Source organism: Stigmatopora nigra, chromosome 19 (assembly GCF_051989575.1).
Source record: "Stigmatopora nigra isolate UIUO_SnigA chromosome 19, RoL_Snig_1.1, whole genome shotgun sequence".
In the NCBI taxonomy this organism is placed as follows: Eukaryota; Metazoa; Chordata; class Actinopteri; order Syngnathiformes; family Syngnathidae; genus Stigmatopora; species Stigmatopora nigra.
In genome coordinates, this window is record NC_135526.1 from 6,576,373 (window position 1) to 6,602,835 (window position 26,463).

A 26,463-nucleotide genomic window follows, 5' to 3' on the forward strand; every position below is an offset into this window, starting at 1 on the left:
CACACGTGCACAAGTACCCACGTGTACACACACACACGTGCACAAGTACCCACGTGTACACACACACACGTGCACAAGTACCCACGTGTACACACACACACGTGCACAAGTACCCACGTGTACACACACACGTGCACAAGTACCCACGTGTACACACACACGTGCACAAGTACCCACGTGTACACACACACGTGCACAAGTACCCACGTGTACACACACACACACAAGTACCCACGTGTACACACACACACACACACAAGTACCCACGTGTACACACACACACACGTGCACAAGTACCCACGTGTACACACACACACGTGCACAAGTACCCACGTGTACACACACACGTGCACAAGTACCCACGTGTACACACACACGTGCACAAGTACCCACGTGTACACACACACGTGCACAAGTACCCACGTGTACACACACACGTGCACAAGTACCCACGTGTACACACACACGTGCACAAGTACCCACGTGTACACACACAAGTACCCACGTGGACACCCACACACAAGTACCCACGTGTACACACACACAAGTACCCACGGTCCTACCGGGAGCGCGAAACCCACGATTTCAACCGCGAACACGTGCACACCTGTGCCCACAAGTACCCACCTGTACACACAAAAGTACACACGTGTACGTACACACAAAAGTACACACGTGTACGTCCACACAAAAAGTACACACGTGTACGTCCACACAAAAAGTACACACGTGTACGTCCACACTAAAAGTACACACGTGTACGTCCACACTAAAAGTACACACGTGTACGTCCACACAAAAAGTACACACGTGTACGTCCACACAAAAAGTACACACGTGTACGTCCACACTAAAAGTACACACGTGTACGTCCACACAAAAAGTACACACGTGTACGTCCACACAAAAAGTACACACGTGTACGTCCACACAAAAAGTACACACGTGTACGTCCACACAAAAAGTACACACGTGTACGTCCACACAAAAAGTACACACGTGTACGTCCACACAAAAAGTACACACGTGTACGTCCACACAAAAAGTACACACGTGTACGTCCACACAAAAAGTACACACGTGTACGTCCACACAAAAAGTACACACGTGTACGTCCACACAAAAAGTACACACGTGTACGTCCACGCACAAGTACCTATGTGTACACCCATGCACAAGTACCCACGGTCCTACTGGGAGCGCGAAACCCACGACTTCAACCGCGAACACGTGCTCACCTGTACCCACAAGTACCCACCTGTACACACAAAAGTACACACGTGTACGTCCACACAAAAGTACACACGTGTACGTCCACACAAAAGTACACACGTGTACGTACACACAAAAGTACACACGTGTACGTCGACACAAAAGTACACACGTGTATGTACACACAAAAGTACACGTGTACATTCACACAAAAGTACACACGTGTACATTCACACAAAAGTACACACGTGTACGTCCACACACAAGTACACACGTGTACGTCCACACACAAGTACACACGTGTACGTCCACACAAAAATACACACGTGTTCGTCCACACCAAAGTACACACGTGTACATTCACACAAAAGTACACACGTGTACGTCCACACACAAGTACACACGTGTACGTCCACATACAAGTACACACGTGTATGTCTACACAAAAGTACACATGTGTTCGTCCACACACAAGTACACACGTGTACATTCACACAAAAGTACACACGTGTACGTCCACACACAAGTACACACGTGTACGTCCACACACAAGTACACACGTGTACGTCCACACACAAGTACACACGGTCCTACCGGGAGCACGAAGCCCACGACTTCAACCGCGAACACTTGCACACACGTGAACACACGTGCACACCTGTACCTACAAGTACCCACCTGTACACACGTACCCACCTGTACACACGTACCCACATGTACACAAGTACCCCCGTGCACTTACGTGCACACATACCCACATGTACCCACATGTACCCACATGTACCAACCTCCACTTACTAAGAACTGTTTTTTTTTTTTTGGTGCGTTTCCAGGGATTCGGCTGAGAAACGTCACCCCAGCCATCCTTCTCCGGTCCCAGTGAACCCCATGAGTCTTCTCGGTCACAGTCGTCCTCCCGACCACCACAGGAGCCACGTGCCTCCGTCCTCTGGAGAAGCTCTGAGAGACAAAGACAACAAGTTGAAAGATAGAGAAAGAGAGCACCCGGATTCTTTAAAAGATAGTGGCGTGGATGAGCCCAAAATCAAAGACAACCAACTTGGCGACAGGGATGTGATCCACGACGGGAAGTTGTCGGATGACAAGGTGTCCAACAGAGGCGCGGCATCGCCTTACGTTCGACAGACGAGCCTGGAGCGCCCCAACGGCGGCCTAAGCAGGGAGTTGACGGAGAAGAAGGGGGAACTGCCCTTTGAACACAAGAGGAACAGTGAGATTAAAGTGAAAGAAGAGCGAAAGGAGGACCTAGATGCGGCGGAGAAAGCGGGCGAGCACCCGTTGGCTCCCGCCGTGCCCCACCTCCATCCTCCCGCCTCCATGCCTATGCCCATGGGCATGACGGGAGTCCATACCATCAACAGCATGAGCGGTCTTGAGAGAACTCGAGTGGTGGCTCCCTTCATGGGTATCAGCCCCATACCTGGAGCCGAACGCTTCCCTTACCCCGCCGCCTTCCATTGGGACCCCATGAGGGATCCTTACAGGGGATTGGACGTCCACAGACGGGATCCTCTTCCCAGGGACCTGTTCCTCAGGAACGATCCTCTTCAACGATTGACGGCGCCTCGCCTTTACGAGGCTGAGCGATCCTACCGAGAGCGCGAAGCCCACGACTTCAACCGCGAACACTTGCACCCTTTGGCCTTGGAGCAGAGGCGGGAGCATGAGCGAGCGCACTTGGAGGAACGCGAGCGACTGCTTCGGGAGGATTACGAACACCGACTTCACCCCGCCATGCACCATCCGGCCCTCGACGGACATTTACCCCACCACGCTCAGGGCCTCGTGGGCCCGGGACTACCGGGTATGCACTACTCTAGGGTCAGCCCCTCCGCAGCGGCAGCAGCGGCAGCAGCAGCCGCCGCTGCTCATCAGAGCAGTATTCTTAATAAGACTCCGCCCACCGCCTCACTTAGCGCCCCACCCCCACTGATCCCTACACTGGGCGCCAGGCCGGCCTCGCCCAGACGGACTGCCCCCTTGACCACCGACATAAGAGACAGACCTCCTCACAAGGACATTGAGGCAAGATAAACCACAATTAGCACTTAGTTTTGGGCAAAAGTCAGACTGTAACATAGCTGTGAACGAAAATACGGTCAAGAAAGGAATTGATTTTTGTCTTTAATTTCCCCGAAAGGAAACTTTTTGATTTTTCGGTGTCGCGTCTTTTTATTGTACAGCAAAAGGGGGATTTTTGGAATGTACAGATACTTTAGCACTGACGGACAGCAAATGTTATAAATAAATGTGCTCGCTTTGTATGGATCATGGTACAAATATGCAAAAAGAGTCATTTGAAAGCTTTACTTTTGACAAATGTACATAAAGGAGAATTTAGGGAGTGTTTCCGAATGTGCTTTTTTTGCATTTTGGATGGACGCAGATAATTTTACGCATTGTACCAGAAAGCCCCACCGACCCCGCGTTCTACTATGCAACAAATTTGGCTCACCACAAAAAATTAAATAGCGTATTCTCTCCACAACTTTACACACTACGAATCGTTTGGTACTTTGTTGGGACAATCCGAGGGATGAAATTACATTGAAGTAAACGGCAGCGCAAATGGAGAGAAAAATCTTAAACTCACGTTGATCCATCCATAAAGGGTGTGTAAAGTTCTTGTTATGAAAATAGGTCATGTTGGTGTATACAAAGTGCTTAATTGAGTTGTGGTACATACAAAATTTTAAAAAGACAAAAAATCAAACTATGGACATTTTGTTTCTAATAAGAAGAGATCTATTTTAGTAGTGCGCTTCAAATTTGGTGAATCTTTTTGTGCAGTGTTATTTTACTTCAACATTGGAATAAATGTACAACACAGCCATAGTGGCGTTAGCTGATGCGTATAGCTAAAAGATTGTCAAATGAGTTTGTTTTTTTAATTTGCTGTTAACTTGTACAGATAAAAAATGAGACAAATCTCTGTAGATTGTGTACAAAATGATAAAAAAGAAGTAACTGAATCTTCAGCATGTCCCTCATTCAAAATGTGTTATGTAAATTGTGCCATGTTATTAAAAAATGTGTACTAAATATTGTTTGTGTATTTTTGTTTAAAGTACTCACTTTAGGGTGTGTGTGGCATGAAAAGGTCCCCAACTTGGAACTAAGTACTAAGTATCATCTGGGAATGAAAAGAGACAAAATGACAATTACTACTGACTAATCTTGAAGAGTGATGGCCTAGTGGACAAGTCTTCAGTCTTCCACATCTATGGTCTTTGGTTCGAATCCTAGTACATGCAAAGATTTTCCCACTATTATTCAGGTAAATGAAAGGGATATAAGTATAAGTACTACCACTTACCCTTTACAGGGCGGTGGCCCAGTGGATAAGTCTTTAATCTTCCACATCTGTGGTCTTTGGTTCAATTCCAAGTACCTGCAAAGATTTTCCCAATATTATTCAGGTAAACGGAAAAGGTAAAAGTACAAGTACTACTACTTCTCTCACAGGGTGTTGGCCCAGTGGATAAGTCTTCAGTTTTCAACCTCTTTGGTCTTGGATTCAATTCCAAGTACCTGCAAAGATTTCCCCACTATTACTCAGGCAAGTGAAAGGGATATAAGTACAAGTACTACTACTTCTCTCACATGGTGGTGGCCCAGTGGATAAGTCTTTAGTCTTCCACATCTGTGGTCTATGGTTCAATTCCAAGTACCTGCAAAGATTTTCCCACTATTATTCAGGTAAATGAAAGGGATAAAAGTATAAGTACTACCACTTACCCTTCACAGGGTGGTGGCCCAGTGGATAAGTCTTTAGTCTTCCACATCAGTGGTCTTTGGTTCAATTCCAAGTACCTGCAAAGATTTTCCTACTATTATTCAGGTAAATGAAAGGGATAAAAGTATAAGTACTACCACTTAACCTTCACAGGGTGGTGGCCCAGTGGATAAGTCTTCAGTCTTCCACATCTGTGATCCTTGGTTCGAATCCTAGTACCTGCAAAGATTTTCCCAATATTATTCAGGTAAATGAAAGGGATACAAGTATAAGTACTACCACTTTCCTTCACAGGGTGGTGGCCCAGTGGATAAGTCATCAGTCTTCCACATCCGTGGTTGTTGGTTCAAATCCCAGTGCATGCAAAGATTTTCCCAATGTTATTCAGGTAAATGAAAGGGATAAAAGTATAAGTACTACCACTAACCTTCACAGGGTGGTGGCCCAGTGGATAAGTCATCAGTCTTCCACATCTGTGGTTGTTGGTTCAAATCCCAGTACCTGCAAAGATTTTCCCAATATTATTCAGGTAAATGAAAGGGATAAAAGTATAAGTACTACTACCTTCCTTCACAGAGTGGTGGCCCAGTGGATAAGTCATCAGTCTTCCACATCTGTGGTTGTTGGTTCAAATCCCAGTACCTGCAAAGTTTTTCCCAATATTATTCAGGTAAATGAAAGGGATAAAAGTATAAGTACTACCACTTTCCTTCACAGGGTAATGGCCCAGTGGATAAGTCATCAGTCTTCCACATCCGTGGTTGTTGGTTCGAATCCCATACCTGCAAAGATTTTCCCAATATTATTCAGGTAGATGAAAGGGATAAAAGTATAAGTACTACTACTTTCCTTCACAGGGTGGTGGCCCAGTGGATAAGTCATCGGTCTTCCACATCCGTGGTTGTTGGTTCGAATCCCAGTACCTGCATAGATTTTCCTAATATTATTCAGGTAAATGAAAGGGATAAAAGTATAAGTACTACTACCTTCCTTCACAGGGTAGTGGCCCAGTGGATAAGTCATCAGTCTTCCACATCTGTGGTTGTTGGTTCAAATCCCAGTGCATGCAAAGATTTTCCCAATGTTATTCAGGTAAATGAAAGGGATAAAAGTATAAGTACTACCACTAACCTTCACAGGGTGGTGGCCCAGTGGATAAGTCATCAGTCTTCCACATCTGTGGTTGTTGGTTCAAATCCCAGTACCTGCAAAGTTTTTCCCAATATTATTCAGGTAAATGAAAGGGATAAGAGTATAAGTACTACCACTTTCCTTCACAGGGTGGTGGCCCAGTGGATAAGTCATCAGTCTTCCACATCCGTGGTCTTTGGTTCGAATCCCAGTACCTGCAAAGATTTTCCCAATATTATTCTGGTAAATGAAAGGGATAAAAGTATAAGTACTACCACTTTCCTTCACAGGGTGGTGGCCCAGTGGATAAGTCATCAGTCTTCCACATCCATGGTCTTTGGTTCGAATCCCAGTACCTGCAAAGATTTTCCCAATATTATTCAGGTAAATGAAAGGGATAAAAGTATAAGTACTACCACTTTCCTTCACAGGGTGGTGGCCCAGTGGATAAGTCATCAGTCTTCCACATCTGTGGTCTTTGGTTCGAATCCCAGTACCTGCAAAGATTTTCCCAATATTATTCAGGTAAATGAAAGGGATAAAAGTATAAGTACTACCACTTTCCTTCACAGGGTGGTGGCCCAGTGGATAAGTCATCAGTCTTCCACATCTGTGGTTGTTGGTTCAAATCCCAGTGCATGCAAAGATTTTCCCAATATTATTCAGTTAAAAGAATAAGTTAAAATGCCTAAGTGTTTAACTGAATAAGTATTCAGTGGTGGATGAAGCATTTTGTCCAAAAAATGACTAAGTGTTTCGCCCCATTTCCTTGGATAAAACGTTTCAACACCCTTGTATAAGTGGGGCACGAGTTGGTGTTGTGGGTTGCACACTCGCCTTTGCACCGAGAGAACGTGAGTTCGCTTCCCGGTGTCGGCGGTTCACTGACCAAGCAAGCGGTCGAGGGTCGGCCGAAGGCCGACCCGAGAACGCCTTTCGCACAGACAGGTCTTTCAACTGTCTTCCGAACTGCCGAAGGCAGTTCGGAATATAACCTTTTGCTGAAAAGTATGACTAAGTGTTTAATATAAATAAAAAAGTTTTTTCTTTTTTTTTCCCCTTCTTCTTATTCCATTGACCAATTCTTCTTTCCAAGTATTTTCAGCCAAACGACGGCAGCGGGAATCGAACCCAGGTCTCCCACACGGGAGTCCTGTGAACTAACCTCTGCGCCACCCAAGTGACTTCACTTTCCTTAGTAATCATTTGAGTGTCTTTCCAAGAAGTACACAGAAACAACTAAGTGAAAATGTGTCCCAACCGGGGCTTGAACCCAGGTCTCCCAGACGAGAGACAGGTGAGTTAACCTCTACGCCACAGTGGCATGCTATACTATGTGTTTTTTTTTCAAGAAATAAGCTATACTATGTCGTTTAAAAAAAATATATAAAGTGGCATGCTATACTACGTGTGTTTTTTTTTCAAGAAATAAGCTATACTATGTCGTTTAAAAAAAAAATAAAGTCTTACTTTAGTGTGTCGTTTTTTAAAGAAAAAAAACCTTACGAAACTATGTAGTTTTTTTAACTAGGAACTAAAATCTGAAAAAAAAAATGAATTGCACATGTTCAAAAACAGCATTAGGTGGTATTGTCAATCTGATCACATGGGGGCGACAACGTGGCGTAAATGCAAACGGTCTTAGAATTAAAAGAATTTGAGTCGACTTCTAAATGACTGCATCAGTCCATAAGTTTTACACAACATGGAAGGCAGAAGAAAGCTAAAACAAATACATGTTGGCCTAATCTATAGTTTGCTGAGAAAATGACTGCAACTATGGGTAAATTCACTATAGCTCTACAGACAAGAGCAACTGGCTGAGCAACAACAACAAAAGATTATGTGAATGACATTCAATCAGTAAGTGACTTACTTCAAAGTAATGCAGTTCCTAAGTTTTGAAATAGGATTTAGGCGAGGTGACCGACAGCAGAGGAGTTTCTCCCCTTGAGTAGTCTTCATGCCTGCCAGTGGAAAAGTTAAGTTTTGCAGGCAAACTACAAATTACTAATCAAATGTACATTTGATGGTTTAAGCATGCTAAAAAAAATCTTATATGTATATACATACATATATACATATACACACACATTATATATATATATATATATATATATATATATATATATATATATATATATATATATATATATATATATATATATATATATATATATATATATATATATATATATATATATATATATATATATATATATATATATATATATATATATATATATATATATATATATATATATATATATATATATATATATATATATATATATATATATATATATATATATATATATATATATATATATATATATATATATATATATATATATATATATATATATATATATATATATATATATATATATATATATATATATATATATATATATATATATATATATATATATATATATATATATATATATATATATATATATATATATATATATATATATATATATATATATATATATATATATATATATATATATATATATATATATATATATATATATATATATATATATATATATATATATATATATATATATATATATATATATATATATATATATATATATATATATATATATATATATATATATATATATATATATATGAAATTCAAATATGTGCATAACGTACAGAATAATACCAATGTATCCTACTTACATTAATGCCACACACAATCATCATGTTCCAGGCAGGTTTCCCCATCAGCTGTAAAAAAATAAATAAAAAAAACATTGTTTAAAAACATGTACACACCATACTAATCGCAATTCGGGCTGGTTAGCCAACTAAGCAGCGAAGTTACAAAGTGAAATATTTCATTTTATTCCTGCAGTATTTCTCTTTTAAAATCAATTTTCAATTACGCAAATGCTATTTTAATTGTAGTTATCATTGTGAATACCAGGTGGCGTAAGTGCACGCTTTTGGCTTATTCGGGTGGAGGAAGCGAGACATATTGGATATCCGAGCGGGTACGACTGTCGGGTCATTTGAACTGAGGAGAACCGGTCGAACTGCTTGACTTCCTTTGACCTCGCTCGCGATTCCACTAAAAATAATGGGAGCCCACACATGTGGCCCAACTGGAAGAGCGGCATACTAAGAAAAAGCCACTCCTTGTTTTTATGTCTGAGCTCAAAGGAAATAAAGCTTTGGATCCTCGCAGGCTCATATTTACTTTGAAACACTAGACGTCATCTGACTACAGCGATACGCTGCCTCACATTATCTGTGCAAACAAGAACATCGGCTGTAAACAAACCTGCTTCACGCTCAAACGTCTTTGGATAAATATTCATAATTTATATTTGCCACACACTGCAGGGTTAAAAAAAATATTAAAAAGCAATTATAATAAAATGCCTCTAGTAAAGCCCCATTCACACTGACAATAAGTCTAATCATGGCCAAACAAATGCGCCCCACTAAAAGACTTTCAAGTGTCTATCCCCTCTCTTTGCTGCAAAAATGGTGCTGATGTTGGTACACCCCTAAGAAAAACCACTCACGAAACCGCAAATCAGGTCAAGTGTTCCTGCTTCCTCCATATTGCCGGATTACGCTGGGGCCTCTCGAGCAGAGTTCATCGTTAGTTGAACTGTTAAGAAGGGGTAGAACATCTGAGAAGGGGGCTTCAGCAGGGGGGGGGGGGGGGTAGTGTTGAAGGGCTCCATTTCTGGGAAAATGAAAAATGCATCATAAATCCCCTGTTGAATGCAAGCAGCTCGACACTATGTATGAAAAGCATTTAAAAAGATACATGTAATCACAAATCAGCACCGAGGAGAAGTTAAGCGTCTGATAAGCCTTTATCTGTTGGCCGTCAGCACATACCGTGACGGCCAAGTGGGGAGCTGGACGCTTTCTTCCTGAGGGAGAATGCTCAGATCACCCCATCCTCCCACATGGCCGTTGACAGAGTGCATTTTGCTAAACGTTTAGGAGGGAGGAATGGTTTGCATCTTTGTCGGATTTTTATGGTGAAGGAAGGAAGCATTACGATCCATCGACTGGAAAGAAAATGTTTAGATGGTCTATATAACGCCAAGGATGACTATAAAATATTGGGTTTTGAATAGCTCAGACTAGTCCTGGATGTTTTTTTTTTTAAAGGGATTTATGAATTAAAATAATAAAATTTAGTCAATGTGGTCATGCAATATCCAAACAGGGCTTAATAAATGTGCTTTTTGAGTGTCTCGAGACTTTTTTTTCTTCATTTGGTGCCATTTAATGCCAAATTGAGTGAGCTTTCATAACAAAAATAATGAATAAATCTACATGATAGCTACTTTTATGACACACAATATAAAACGTAACAAAATATATTTTGGAGACCTTGCATACTCCTAATCAGAACATCTAGTACATTTTCATTATTTATTTTTAAAAATCCTTGAAACTATACAGTATGTATCTCATGTAAAACTGCAATATAAAAACAAATGTGTTTTCAGTGTAGGCGAGAGAATGAAAAGGAGTGTGTTTTCACACAATGTGACCTTCAAAAAAACAAGCTACAATGCGATAGGAGCGAACAGATAATTGCATTCACTGTTTATCAAAGTTGATTAAGGTAACCTTTCTATACTCATGACGTCCCTTCAGATATGCTGTTTTATGACAATGTGTTATCCTCCTCCCAAACAAGGTATTAAACGTGCATGGCACTGCCCCAGATATTATCAGACAATGAAATGCAGCTTAATCCGACAGGTTTTTCTCTCATCGCATTAGAGCCATCATTAGAATGACCTTCACCGACCTGATCTAAGCAGGGCCTCATTAGTTCCAAGTTTCGGCTCAAACGGAGCAGACAAATGAGCTTTAATTATTACAGCGAGACTATTTTTTTCTTCGGTCTACATAAAATTGTTATGAGAAGGAGCGGGTGTGCACTAAGTTGACATTTGGTGTGTGAGCTCTGACCTTTTCAAACAGCTCCTGAGACAGAAGCGATTGAGGGAGCAATGACTTCATCCTCCTACGAATACTCAGAACTAAGATAGATACTGTATATTTTATTTATTAACCATAATGGAGATGCTGGGGATATTTTTCATTGTTCACCTACTTTACACTGAGGGACAGATTACTGGAATTCTCCCTTATATGGCAACCTTGTGCAAGCCCTTCATTACAACGATTCAAATGCATGTGTGATTTTGTCAAACAAAAGTTTGTAATTTCTCTCAACAAGATATAAATGTGATCATTTCAAACAAATGCACACCAGCATTTTTTTAACATTTCTGCAACGTAAGCAGATCATGTTTTGCATTTACTTTGCCCAAGTCAAATTACTTTGACTAGATAACAAATTAACACTAATTAAGAGGCTCTGCGCAGCAGAAGTCAAATGAACAACGTCCCAGAATGCGCGAACAAACGATCTAAACAAAGAGCATATAATCCAAACAATCGATCTGCATAAATATGAATAAAAATCGAAATACTTACAGCCAGCGTGCCAAACAATTACGCGAAGGTTCATTCCGCGTGTCACATGCGCGAGTATGTACTGCGCATGCGCAGGAAGACGCTTAATAAAGTAATACTACAACTATAAAATACACATTTCTTTTACAAACTCCTCATGACATCCTCGTGACATCCTAGGAAGTTTATCCAACCCGGGTCATGGTGATCAATTGTTTCAACACAAACACCCTCAACATCCACATTAAACCAGATTAATTACATGAGCCGTCACTCCATCATACTGAAAGACATTGATGTATGTAACGTGAATATTTTATTCACTCTCAGCAAAGTATTTTAAAAAAGCGCTCTCGTGCACTTCTACACTCTTGCACATGCTCAAGAAAAGCATAAAAGTAAAAAAAATCACAATCAAGAGGCCACTGCCATCCCTCCCAGTCAAGTTGCATTGGACATCTGTCGCCAAAGAGTGAATAAAGTAAATAAATCTGATTCACCTCATTCCCATCCTCAGAAAATAACTCAGTCAGGCTGGATTTCCCATCAAATGATCAGATCTGGGACATCTTTACTTTTAAAGTGAAATCTGCATCAAGGAGTAGATGATTCAAATCTGTAAAGGTGGTCTAGACCGGGGGGGTACGTGTCCAGAATGCGGAAGAGACGCTAATTGCTTTGCTGGAAATAGCCTAAGGTCGCGTGCGTGGTGTGTCCGTGTCGCAGGAGGATTGCCCGATCGTGTTAAATCACCACCCTGACCTCCGCCCTCGCTGTGGCCATCCAGAGTGATTCCATTGCACATGAATGCACCCGGTCAGCTAATACATACTGTATGAACACACACACACACACACACACACACAAGTCATGTATCACCGACATGGCTGTGGTAATAAGATGAGATGACCCCAATCATCAGAGAGTGCAAAAAAAAAGGCGAAACCAGACCCCATTCCTTAGCCAAGGCTGCGTTTTATCGCCGGCCTCCATTGTATACTTGTGATGACATTGGCATTGGAGGCTGATCACCTGTAATGGAGTTGCGCCCGAGTGCAGATTACGAGTACAAATCAAATTGTAGAAAACATCACGGCTGGGGAGTCACTATCTTGCTGGACAGTTTCAACCTTGCAGCAAAAGGGGGTGGGGTGACTAATAAGGGTCTTAGGTTAAAGGAACATTTAGCCAAACATGCATAACACAGTATGTGCTGTAATGCAAACATACTCATAATTGCACTTTTATTTAGCAGCACAATAACCTTCTTGCAAAATACAGTTGATTTATGTATTTAAATTGCTAATTTCTTAGACCTTTGATATTTTCCAATCCATTTTTAATTGAATTGAATGACTGTATTGTCATTACACAAGAAGAATAAGATTTAAGGCTTGTACACACACATATATAAATAGTATACAGGTAGACATACAAAATAATTGTAACAATAAAAGTGAAGATGTTTTTTTTTTTTGCTGTCAGCCCTCCTGGTTAAAATGGATTGGGCACAAAATACATTTTGGGGGTGCTGGAGCCTATCCCAGCAGTCGACCAGCCAATGAGACCATGTGAAAATCAGAACCAGTGACCCATAACAGAGAATCTAGCAGTCTGACTATCCCATCTAGAAGATTTGCCAGTCAAATGCTCTCCAATGTGGCAGCGTAAAAGCTTTTAAGCCATGGCATGTTAGCTAACGTCACTATTTTCTCCTCCACCTCCACCGAACTGCCCTCACATGACACAAGCGTCTCCTGGGTCTCTTTCACACACACGATGTTCCCGCCAGTGAATGAAATGTCACATCGGCTGATGAGCATCACCTCACTGATCCATGAAATTCACCCGACTAAGTCCTGCCTGCCCCCCCACCCCCGAGTCAGGAGGGGATCTGGATATAACGGGAAGCGCCAGGGCCGAAGATGATCTCAGCGTGCTTCTCCACACATCTCCCTGGAGCACAGAGGGAAGAGAGGTCATTCATCAAAAGTCAAGTATTAGTCATGGCAGAATATGGGCTGGTTAGAGTGGAAAACTTTGACAACACGGCAGGCAAAAGGTCTGCACTTAACACCTGACTTTGTACGACGGGGGCCCCGAGAAGAGCTGAAAGCTTGTTAACAGCTCCTCGTCCTCTCCGGGTGAAGGAGCCTCAACGGGGACGCTTTGGGTGATGAGTAGAAGATCACGTTTAGACTCGTCGATTCCGGATTTATCCAAGCAGGTTGATGGAGGTAATGTGTGCTGTGACACCGTTTTGTTTCTGTAAGGCTTTTCATTAAAGTTCAGACTGTCAGCTTTCATTCATTTGATCCACCGCCAAGCTATAGTGATTACACAATGGCTCTTTTGGTCACAAAAAAATATATATACTGTCAAATAAAGTTTTTATATGCATTTTTGCTCCTCTATTAATAAGGAAATGACCCAAGTGTATTTTAGAACAAAACTAGGCCCTCACCATACCAAACACCCCTTTAGACCTGATCCCAACTCCAGCACCCTCCTAAATTCTGCCTCAGAAAGTCATCCAAAAACAAGAGCCCCTCTGTAAAAACAGCTGTAAGAAAAAGAACATCAAATACATGGTACTTTTATCAGGCAGTTATCAAATTTGAATGACTAACTATAATGGAATAAACAGTAGCCATTCAACTCTTCCACTTGGTGAAAAATGCAAGACAAACGATTCCCGAATAACAATAGAGAATTATTGCACAAAGCCAAATGGATTAAATCATTGATTAAGAGGCAGGCATAACGTGCAGGAGGGGCCATTTTGGCCGGCATTTACGACTGGAACAGTTCAAAAATTGGCTTGGAAAATGCCAGACGTTGACCTAGTGTGCTGTATCACTTCTATAAAAACTTCATTCCTATAATAATCTGTCAAGTGCTAAGAGAGCGGAAGCAAAATGTTAATGCACTGCTGTGCCTCTGGAGCCCATGAAGCTCGATCTTCATGCATATGCATATTCCACTATCCCTACCCAGAATCCCCTCCCTCGCAACCCTTCTCTAAACCTGACTGAGGTTTCTAAAAATGGCAGAAGGCTTAACGCCTGTGACAGCCGACGTCACGCCGGAGGAGAGCGACTTTGATGAGACCCGAGCTTTTCGAGGCCCCTTTTGTTAGCAGGAGAGCGAATCACACTTTACAAGATAAATCATCCCGCTAGCAGGCGGCTTAAACTGTGTACTGGCGGATAAGGTTGCCAAGGAACCGCACGGGTTCCCGCGTGAATGGCTCGTGGGCGAGCACGGGCGCGCCATCGGATCCAGCGGAAGAGTGCATGGTGAGCGTTTCCACGCTAGAGTGGCAGCATATGACTTCCTGGGGAAATGGCTCTGCCTTCGGTCGGTAAAAAAAAATAATAATGATAAATAAATTATAAAATACAGGAAAATGTATAAGTTGACAGGTATGCATACTAAGCATTAATTTTACAGGGCAAACTAAACTAAGTAAACAAAGAACAACTGGGTGTGAGGGTGCTTTGGTGCAAACCTTTAAGAGCAAAGCTTTCCACAATACTAGTGTCCTGCAAGTGCAATCAGTGGATTGCAGTCAGGTGGCTCTGGTTTGAGCCCAACCCCCCACTGCTTCATCTTGGAAGGAAAAGATAGTCGACCCACACCAAGACCTCAAGGATGGCCTTCCCCTCCCCCAGTGTAGACTGTCTAAGACTAAGTCTAAGACTTTTTTGGAACTTTTCCATAACTTTGTTATACTTTACAAAATCCTGCACAGAAGTTTTTACACAATTACACAAAATTTAAATGATCCAAAAATATATATAAAATAAAGGAAAAAAATATAAATTAGCATGCATGAAGACGAGGCATTCATTTAATGGGGATGGGCAAACTAAACAAAGTAAATAAAGGGTCACAGTGGGTGTGGGGGTGCTTTGGTGCAAATCTCTAAAGAGCAAACCTTTCCACAATACTAGTGTCCTGCAACTGCAATCAGTGGATTGCAGTCAGGTGGCTCTGGTTTGAGCCCAACCCCCGCTGCTTCAACTTGGAAGGAAAAGATGGTCAACCCACAGCATCCCCCAAGGATGGCTTTGCCCTCCTCTAGTTTAGCCTGTCTGAGACTAAGACTTTTTTGGAACTTTTCCATAACTTTGGTATACATTACAAAATCCTGTACAGAAGTTTTTACACAATTTGAAATGATCCAAAAATATATACAAAAAAGGGAAAAAATTAAATTAACATGCATAAAGACTAGGGATTAATTTAATAGGGCTGGGCAAACTAAACAAAATAAATATAGGGTCACAGTGGGTGCAGGGGTTGTGCTTTTGTACAAAACTTTAAGAGCAAAGCTTTCCACAATACTAGTGTCCTGCAAGTGCAATCAGTGGATTGCAGTCAGGTGCCCCTGGTTTGAGCCCAACCCCCGCTGCCTCATCTTGGAAGGAAAAGATAGTCGACCCACACCAAGACCTCAAGGATGGCTTTGCCATCCCCCAGTGTAGACTGTCTGAGACTAACACTTTTTTGGAACTTTCCCATAACTTTCATATACTTTGCAAAATTCTGTACAGAACTTCTTGCACAATTTGAAATCATCCAAAAAAGTATGTTTATAAAATAAAGGAAAATATCATGAATTCACAGGCATGAAGACCAGGCATTATTTTAATGGGACAGGGCAACCTAAATGATATAAACAAAGAACAACAGTGGGTGCAGGGGTGCTTTGGTGCAAATCTCTAAAGAGCAAAGCTTTCCACAATACTAGTGTACCACAAGTGCAATCAATGGATTGCCGTCAGGTGGCTCTGGTTTGAACCCAACCCCCGCTGCTTCAACTTGGAAGGAAAAGATAGTCAACCCACACCAGCACCTCAAGGATGGCTTTGCCCTCCCCTGATGTAGAATAAGTCTAAGACTTTTTGGGAACTTTTCCACAACTTTCAAATACTATACAAAATCATGTACAGAAGTTCTTACACAATTTGAAATCATCCAAAATATATATATAAAATAAAGGAAAAATTATAAAATTATAAATTTATACAATTATAAAATACAGGAAAAATGTATAAGTTGACAGGCATGAATACTAAGCATTAACTTAACAGGGCAAACTAAACAAAGTAAATAAAGGGTCACGGTGGGTGTGGGGGTGCTTTGGTGCAAATCTCTAAAGAGCAAAGCTTTCCACAATACTAGTGTCCTGCAAGTGCAATCAGTGGATTGCAGTCAGGTGCCCCTGGTTTGAGCCCAACCCCCACTGCTTCAACTTGGAAGTAAAAGATGGTCAACCCACAGCATCCCCCAAGGATGGCTTTGCCCTCCCCGAGTGTAGACTGTCTAAGTCTAAGACTTTTTGGGAACTTTTCCACAACTTTGGTATACTTTACAAAATCCTGTACAGAAGTTTTTACACAATTTTAAACCATTAAAAAAATAAATATAAAATAAAGGAAAAATGTATAAATTGACATGCATGAGGACGAGGCATTAATTTAATGGGGCTGGGCAATCTAAACAATGTAAATAAAGGGTTACATTGGGTGCAGGGGTTGTGCTTTGGTGCAAACATTTAAGAGCAAAGCTTTCCACAATACTAGTGTCCTACAAGTGCAATCAGTGGATTGCAGTGAGGTGGCTCTGGTTTGAGCCCAACCCCCGCTGCTTCATCTTGGAAGGAAAAGATAGTCGACCCACACCAAGAGCTCAAGGATGGCTTTCCCCATCCCCCAGTGTAGACTGTTTAAGTCTAAGACTTTTGGGGAACTTTTCCACAACTTTGGTATACTTTACAAAATCATGTACAGAAGTGTTTACACAATTTGAAATCATCCAAAAAATATATATAAAATAAAGGAAAAAATTATAAATTGACATGCATGAAGACGAGGCATTAATTTAATGGGGCTGGGCAAACTAAAAAAAGTAAATAAAGGGTCACAGTGGGTGCAGGGGTTGTGCTTTTGTACAAACCTTTAAGAGCAAAGCTTTTCCACAATACTAATGTTCTGCAAGTGCAATCAGTGGATTGCAGTCAGGTGGCTCTGGTTTGAGCCCAACCCCCGCTGCTTCATCTTGGAAGGAAAAGATAGTCGACTCACACCAAGACCTCAAGGATGGCTTTCCCCTCCCCCAGTGTAGACTGTTTAAGTCTAAGACTTTTGGGGAACTTTTCCACAACTTTGGTATACTTTACAAAATCATGTACAGAAGTGTTTACACAATTTGAAATCATCCAAAAAATATATATAAAATAAAGGAAAAAATTATAAATTGACATGCATGAAGACGAGGCATTAATTTAATGGGGCTGGGCAAACTAAAAAAAAGTAAATAAAGGGTCACAGTGGGTGCAGGGGTTGTGCTTTTGTACAAACCTTTAAGAGCAAAGCTTTTCCACAATACTAGTGTCCTGCAAGTGAAATCAGTGGATTGCCGCCAGGTGCCCCTGGTTTGAGCCCAACCCCCGCTGCTTCAACTTGGAAGGAAAAGATGGTCAACCCACAGCATCCCCCAAGGATGGCTTTGCCCTCCCCTAGTGTAGCCTGTCTAAGTCTAAGACTTTTTTGGAAATTTTCCATAACTTTGGTATACATTAAAAAATCCTGTACAGAAGTTTTTACACAAGTTGAAATCATCCAAAAAATATATATAAAATAAAGGAAAAAAATTATAAATTGACATCCATGAAGACAAGGCATTAATTTAATGGGGCTGAGCAAACTAAACAATGTAAATAAAGGGTCACAGTGGGTGCAAGGGTTGTGCTTTTGTACAAACCTTTAAGAGCAAAGCTTTCCACAATACTAGTGTCCTGCAAGTGCAATCAGTGGATTGCAGTCAGGTGGCTCTGGTTTGAACCCAACCCCCGCTGCTTCAACTTGGAAGGAAAAGATAGTCAACCCACAGCGGCCCTCAAGGATCGCTTTCCCCTCCCCCAGTGTAGACTTTCTAAGACTTTTTTGGAACTCTTCCACAATCCTTTACAGAAGTACTAATGTGGTGTGCAGAATTTGAAATAATAATAAAAAAAAAAACAATACGCTACTGATATATATGTATGTGTATATGCATCTGCATGCGCATGTGCATTATATAAGATAAGATAAAATATATATGTAAGAAGGCTTGTTTTCATCAGTTGACTTATTTATTTTCTAATTATGTTTGTTCTTCCAACGTCCTAATTTAGCAACTATTTACTTACACACTGACCCTAACCTAGAAAAAACTTATTGATGAACTAGAAATTTAAAATCTGCTACTTTGATTCATAGTTTAATTAATTTGGCTTTATATTGATTTGTTTTGAAAGTGCTCTATTCAATTTTATTGATTTGGAAGAATACACATCTCTTTGGTATCTATACAAAATCGCTCTGGTCTATCTGATGGTACCAATATAATGCATTTTTTTAAAAATAGATCATTCATCGATTCAATACTTTTCCGTAGCGCTTCTGGGTACTATGGGATGCCAGCCAATCGCAAGGACGGATTACAACTACGACATGGTCCCAAATTATGTCGCAACTGACTCCAGGTGGGACGCACTGTGTTTTGGACCGATTGTGCGTCGGTTAGGAAAAACATCGATTTAAACATGTATTTTGATGTCTTACGAGTTGATTACTTGTTGTAATCAAAAAGTGTACCTTTATTTTGAGGTGAAGAGCTGCGATCGCCATGATGAACTCCGGTAAGCAATCGTGGATTAAAACTTTTGTTTGTAAATCATTATTTGGGCTAAACCATGTCGTGTTGCGATCAATGATGTTAAATGCGCGTTTTATTAAGACATGCATTGTATGGTGGTACTGTGTGTACATGATGGAAATAAGGCTGTAAATGTTTGTTTTAGAACACTGGTGTCAAAGTGGTGGCCCGGGGGACAATTCTGGCTTGCTGCATTATTTTGGGTGGCCTGGGAAAGTCAATCATGAGTGCCGACTTTGGTTTCAAATTAAAATGAAGATTATAGATGTATATTATATTTACCCCCCCCCCCTTAAATCAATAATTTCATTATTTAATAATTGTTTTTCTGTGTTTTTGGTGTTTGTAAAAAAAAAAAAGAATCTCATCTTGTCCGGCCCACATGAAACTGAGTTGACATTAATGCGGCTCGCGAACCAACTCGAGTCTGACACCCTTGTTTTAGAAGGAGATTAAACTGTCCCCATGTGGCTTTTCAGCTTTGGCCCAAACGTGGACAGACATCTTCCTAGTGGACGCCGGCTGGACTTGGAGCGCGTTACAACAGCCCCCGAAGCGACGGACCAACCAGATGAGCATCAGTGCACCGCGTGGACCTGCCACAGTACGCACAGGTTTCAACCCGGACGCTCACTGGAACAACAACGAAGGGGCCGTTTCCCCATGGATTTTTTGGACACTTTTTTTAACCATGGATTTTTTGGACACTTTTTTTAACCATGGATTTTTTGGACACTTTTTTTAACCATGGATTTTTTGGACACTTTTTTTTAACCATGGATTTTTGGACACTTTTTTTAACCATGGATTTTTGGACACTTTTTTTAACCATGGATTTTTGGACACTTTTTTTAACCATGGATTTTTGGACACTTTTTTTAACCATGGATTTTTGGACACTTTTTTTAACCATGGATTTTTGGACACTTTTTTTAACCATGGATTTTTGGACACTTTTTTTAACCATGGATTTTTGGACACTTTTTTTAACCATGGATTTTTGGACACTTTTTTTAACCATGGATTTTTGGACACTTTTTTTAACCATGGATTTTTGGACACTTTTTTTAACCATGGATTTTTGGACACTTTTTTTAACCATGGATTTTTGGACACTTTTTTTAACCATGGATTTTTGGACACTTTTTTAACCATGGATTTTTGGACACTTTTTTTAACCATGGATTTTTGGACACTTTTTTTAACCATGGATTTTTGGACACTTTTCTCCCCAGTGGAGTTTTGGACACTTTTTTTGACCCATGGATTTTTGGACACTTTTTTAACCATGGATTTTTGGACACTTTTTTTAACCATGGATTTTTGGACACTTTTTTAACCATGGATTTTTGGACACTTTTTTAACCATGGATTTTTGGACACTTTTTTAACCATGGATTTTTGGACACTTTTTTTGACCCATGGATTTTTGGACACTTTTTTTGACCCATGGATTTTTGGACACTTTTTTAACCATGGATTTTTGGACACTTTTTTTAACCATGGATTTTTGGACACTTTTTTTAACCATGGATTTTTGGACACTTTTTTTAACCATGGATTTTTGGACACTTTTTTTAACCATGGATTTTTGGACACTTTTTTTAACCATGGATTTTTGGACACTTTTTTTAACCATGGATTTTTGGACACTTTTTTTAACCATGGATTTTTGGACACTTTTTTTAACCATGGATTTTTGGACACTTTTTTTAACCATGGATTTTTGGACACTTTTTTTAACCATGGATTTTTGGACACTTTTTTTAACCATGGATTTTTGGACACTTTTTACCCATGGATTTTTGGACACTTTTTCAACCATGTATTTGTGGACACTTTTTCAACCATGTATTTGTGGACACTTTTTCAACCATGGATATTTGGACACTTTTTCACCCATGGATTTTTGGACACTTTTTCACCCATGGATTTTTGGACACTTTTTTTAACCATGGATTTTTGGACACTTTTTTTAACCATGGATTTTTGGACACTTTTTCAACCATGGATTTTTGGACACTTTTTCAACCATGGATTTTTGGACACTTTTTCAACCATGGATTTTTGGACACTTTTTCAACCATGGATTTTTGGACACTTTTTCAACCATGGATTTTTGGACACTTTTTCAACCATGGATTTTTGGACACTTTTTTTAACCATGGATTTTTGGACACTTTTTTTAACCATGGATTTTTGGACACCTTTTTCAACCATGGATTTTTGGACACCTTTTTCAACCATGGATTTTTGGACACCTTTTTCAACCATGGATTTTTGGACACCTTTTTCAACCATGGATTTTTGGACACCTTTTTCAACCATGGATTTTTGGACACCTTTTTCAACCATGGATTTTTGGACACTTTTTCAACCATGGATTTTTGGACACTTTTTCAACCATGGATTTTTGGACACTTTTTCAACCATGGATTTTTGGACACTTTTTCAACCATGGATTTTTGGACACTTTTTCAACCATGGATTTTTGGACACTTTTTCAACCATGGAATTTTGGACACTTTTTCAACCATGGAATTTTGGACACTTTTTCAACCATGGAATTTTGGACACTTTTTCAACCATGGAATTTTGGACACTTTTTCAACCATGGAATTTTGGACACTTTTTCAACCATGGATTTTTGGACACTTTTTTTAACCATGGATTTTTGGACACTTTTTTTAACCATGGATTTTTGGACACTTTTTTTAACCATGGATTTTTGGACACTTTTTTTAACCATGGATTTTTGGACACTTTTTTTAACCATGGATTTTTGGACACTTTTTTTAACCATGGATTTTTGGACACTTTTTTTAACCATGGATTTTTGGACACTTTTTTTAACCATGGATTTTTGGACACTTTTTTTAACCATGGATTTTTGGACACTTTTTTTAACCATGGATTTTTGGACACTTTTTTTAACCATGGATTTTTGGACACTTTTTTTAACCATGGATTTTTGGACACTTTTTTAACCATGGATTTTTGGACACTTTTTTTAACCATGGATTTTTGGACACTTTTTTTAACCATGGATTTTTGGACACTTTTCTCCCCAGTGGAGTTTTGGACACTTTTTTTGACCCATGGATTTTTGGACACTTTTTTAACCATGGATTTTTGGACACTTTTTTTAACCATGGATTTTTGGACACTTTTTTAACCATGGATTTTTGGACACTTTTTTAACCATGGATTTTTGGACACTTTTTTAACCATGGATTTTTGGACACTTTTTTTGACCCATGGATTTTTGGACACTTTTTTTGACCCATGGATTTTTGGACACTTTTTTAACCATGGATTTTTGGACACTTTTTTTAACCATGGATTTTTGGACACTTTTTTTAACCATGGATTTTTGGACACTTTTTTTAACCATGGATTTTTGGACACTTTTTTTAACCATGGATTTTTGGACACTTTTTTTAACCATGGATTTTTGGACACTTTTTTTAACCATGGATTTTTGGACACTTTTTTTAACCATGGATTTTTGGACACTTTTTTTAACCATGGATTTTTGGACACTTTTTTTAACCATGGATTTTTGGACACTTTTTTTAACCATGGATTTTTGGACACTTTTTTTAACCATGGATTTTTGGACACTTTTTACCCATGGATTTTTGGACACTTTTTCAACCATGTATTTGTGGACACTTTTTCAACCATGTATTTGTGGACACTTTTTCAACCATGGATATTTGGACACTTTTTCACCCATGGATTTTTGGACACTTTTTCACCCATGGATTTTTGGACACTTTTTTTAACCATGGATTTTTGGACACTTTTTTTAACCATGGATTTTTGGACACTTTTTCAACCATGGATTTTTGGACACTTTTTCAACCATGGATTTTTGGACACTTTTTCAACCATGGATTTTTGGACACTTTTTCAACCATGGATTTTTGGACACTTTTTCAACCATGGATTTTTGGACACTTTTTCAACCATGGATTTTTGGACACTTTTTTTAACCATGGATTTTTGGACACTTTTTTTAACCATGGATTTTTGGACACCTTTTTCAACCATGGATTTTTGGACACCTTTTTCAACCATGGATTTTTGGACACCTTTTTCAACCATGGATTTTTGGACACCTTTTTCAACCATGGATTTTTGGACACCTTTTTCAACCATGGATTTTTGGACACCTTTTTCAACCATGGATTTTTGGACACTTTTTCAACCATGGATTTTTGGACACTTTTTCAACCATGGATTTTTGGACACTTTTTCAACCATGGATTTTTGGACACTTTTTCAACCATGGATTTTTGGACACTTTTTCAACCATGGATTTTTGGACACTTTTTCAACCATGGAATTTTGGACACTTTTTCAACCATGGAATTTTGGACACTTTTTCAACCATGGAATTTTGGACACTTTTTCAACCATGGAATTTTGGACACTTTTTCAACCATGGAATTTTGGACACTTTTTCAACCATGGAATTTTGGACACTTTTTCAACCATGGATTTTTGGACACTTTTTTTAACCATGGATTTTTGGACACTTTTTTTCTCCCAAGTGGAGATTTGGACACTTTTTTTTTTTACCCATGGATTTTTGGACACTTTTTCAACCATGGATTTTTGGACACTTTTTAAACCATGGAATTTTGGACACTTTTCTCCCCAGTGGAGTTTTGGACACTTTTTCAACCATGGATTTTTGGACACTTTTTCAACCATGGATTTTTGGACACTTTTTCAACCATGGATTTTTGGACACTTTTTTTAACCATGGATTTTTGGACACTTTTTTTACCCATGGATTTTTGGACACTTTTTTTACCCATGGATTTTTGGACACTTTTTTTACCCATGGATTTTTGGACACTTTTTTGACCCATGGATTTTTGGACACTTTTTTGACCCATGGATTTTTGGACACTTTTTTGACCCATGGATTTTTGGACACTTATTTTAACCATGGATTTTTGGACACTTTTTTTAACCATGGATTTTTGGACACTTTTTTTAACCATGGATTTTTGGACACTTTTCTCCCCTGTGGAGTTTTGGACACTTTTTTTACCCCTGGATTTTTGGACACTTTTTTTACCCCTGGATTTTTGGACACTTTTTTTACCCCTGGATTTTTGGACACTTTTTTTACCCCTGGATTTTTGGACACTTTCAACCATGGATTTTTGGACACTTTCAACCATGGATTTTTGGACACTTTCAACCATGGATTTTTGGACACTTTTTTTTTAACCATGGATTTTTGGACACTTTTCTCCCCAGTGGAGTTTTGGACACTTTTTTACCCATGGATTTTTGGACATTTTTTAACCATGGTTTTTTAGACACTTTTCTCCCCAGTGGAGTTTTTGACACTTTTTTTTTACCCATGGATTTTTGGACACTTTTTTTTACCCATGGATTTTTGGACACTTTTTTTTAACCATGGATTTTTGGACACTTTTTCAACCATGGATTTTCGGACACTTTTTACCCATGGATTTTTGGACACTTTTCTCCCCAGTGGAGTTTTGGACACTATTTACCCATGGATTTTTGGACACTTTTCTCCCCAGTGGAGTTTTGGACACTTTTTACCCATGGATTTTTGGACACTTTTCTCCCCAGTGGAGTTTTGGACACTTTTTCAACCATGGATTTTTTGGACACTTTTTCAACCATGGATTTTTGGACACTTTTCAACCATGGATTTTTTGGACACTTTTCTCCCCTGTGGAGTTTTGGACACTTTTCTCCCCAGTGGAGTTTTGGACACTTTTTCAACCATGGATTTTTGGACACTTTTCAACCATGGATTTTTTGGACACTTTTCTCCCCTGTGGAGTTTTGGACACTTTTCTCCCCAGTGGAGTTTTGGACACTTTTTCAACCATGGATTTTTTGGACACTTTTTCAACCATGGATTTTTGGACACTTTTCAACCATGGATTTTTTGGACACTTTTCTCCCCTGTGGAGTTTTGGACACTTTTTCTCCCCAGTGGAGTTTTGGACACTTTTTTTCTCCCCAGTGGAGTTTTGGACACTTTTTTTCTCCCAAGTGGAGATTTGGACACTTTTTTTCTCCCAAGTGGAGATTTGGACACTTTTTTTCTCCCAAGTGGAGATTTGGACACTTTTTTTCTCCCAAGTGGAGTTATGACACTTTTTCTCCCCAGTGGAGTTTTGGACACTTTTTTTCTCCCCAGTGGAGTTTTGGACACTTTTTTTCTCCCAAGTGGAGATTTGGACACTTTTTTTCTCCCAAGTGGAGATTTGGACACTTTTTTTCTCCCAAGTGGAGATTTGGACACTTTTTTTCTCTCAAGTGGAGATTTGGACACTTTTCCTCCCAAGTGGAGTTTTGGACACTAATTTCCCCGTGGAACTTTGGACACTATTTTCCCCGTGGAACTTTGGACACTTTCTTTTCCCCCGCGTATTATTGGACACAATTTGTCAATGCTGATTTAACAAAAATAATCTTTGTTGCTGCATATTTGCCTGTTTTTTCGAGCCTCTTTTTCAGATTGACTCGATTTTTGAGTTGAACTCCAAGACCTCCGAGGTGACACAAGAATTCCCGGACCCAGAGGCGTCTCCAGATTTCGGGGCCTCAGGTAAGCCCGCCCCGTGGCCATTTGGCGTCCCTGGCCGCCGTTAAAAATTAGGTGGGACACAACATTGTGCCGCTTTCCACAGGGGGCGGTCTCCCGGGACATCGTGGAGTTCACGGCCAGAAGGTGAGATTGCGGGCGAGTTTTCAATTTTTTTCCTCTTGACCAGCATGACCTAACTTCACCTTTTTATTTCCCAAATTTAAATTGGACAAACAAATCTATCAATACCATTTTTGTTAAAAAAAAAATATATATTTTGCAAACTCACTTGAATGTTAAGTCCTTAGTACTCGTCGTTCCGGCCTTGACGGCGCCAGACGTCCAATCCATTTGAAGTGGGAGGGATGACAAGGAATGAATAAACAGAGTGAGTAACCGCGTTGCTTTCTCAAAATTGCCTAGCGCAGCTGGTCCTTTGTGTACTCTTACTGTCAACTGTCCATTTCTCTGCCAGGGTCAGGACGCCAGGGATGGACGGATACGGCCCATCCAGCCCCAAAGGGATAAAGTTAAGTCCAAAATTCTGCATACTTAAAAAAAAATATATATATATATATTTTCT

At 39.8% G+C, this 26,463-nt stretch overlaps 1 protein-coding gene and 3 long non-coding RNA genes across 12 annotated transcripts in view; 2 read left to right on the top strand and 2 right to left on the bottom strand.

Annotated features, from left to right (window-relative positions):
• Positions 1 to 4,275, top strand: part of auts2a (activator of transcription and developmental regulator AUTS2 a) — a 181,308-nt gene extending 177,033 nt beyond the window's left edge. For all 8 annotated transcript variants that reach the window (XM_077740175.1, XM_077740176.1, XM_077740174.1 and 5 more), the window contains one exon: positions 2,046 to 4,275. In XM_077740175.1, the coding sequence (XP_077596301.1) occupies positions 2,046 to 3,267 (1,222 nt within the window). In that variant the 3' untranslated portion in view covers positions 3,268 to 4,275. The remainder of the gene's footprint in view (positions 1 to 2,045) is intronic.
• Positions 3,157 to 5,192, bottom strand: LOC144212370 (uncharacterized). 2 transcript variants are annotated; one of them, XR_013329752.1, is made up of 6 exons: positions 5,115 to 5,192; positions 4,972 to 5,046; positions 4,837 to 4,904; positions 4,697 to 4,764; positions 4,550 to 4,624; positions 3,157 to 4,475 (listed from the first exon to the last, which is right to left on the bottom strand). It is a non-coding gene; the product is annotated as an uncharacterized LOC144212370 (long non-coding RNA). The 2 variants fall into 2 exon arrangements; XR_013329753.1 differs by lacking the exon at positions 4,972 to 5,046 and having other exon boundaries at positions 5,115 to 5,184.
• A 1,054-nt stretch (positions 5,193 to 6,246) lies between these two features.
• LOC144212168 (uncharacterized) lies at positions 6,247 to 9,765 on the bottom strand. The gene is made up of 4 exons (XR_013329724.1): positions 9,649 to 9,765; positions 8,798 to 8,845; positions 7,977 to 8,067; positions 6,247 to 6,315 (listed from the first exon to the last, which is right to left on the bottom strand). It is a non-coding gene; the product is annotated as an uncharacterized LOC144212168 (long non-coding RNA).
• A 14,423-nt stretch (positions 9,766 to 24,188) lies between these two features.
• LOC144213134 (uncharacterized) lies at positions 24,189 to 26,410 on the top strand. Its single transcript, XR_013329889.1, has 4 exons — positions 24,189 to 25,901; positions 25,984 to 26,024; positions 26,182 to 26,268; positions 26,356 to 26,410. It is a non-coding gene; the product is annotated as an uncharacterized LOC144213134 (long non-coding RNA).
• Positions 26,411 to 26,463: the final 53 nt, after the last annotated feature.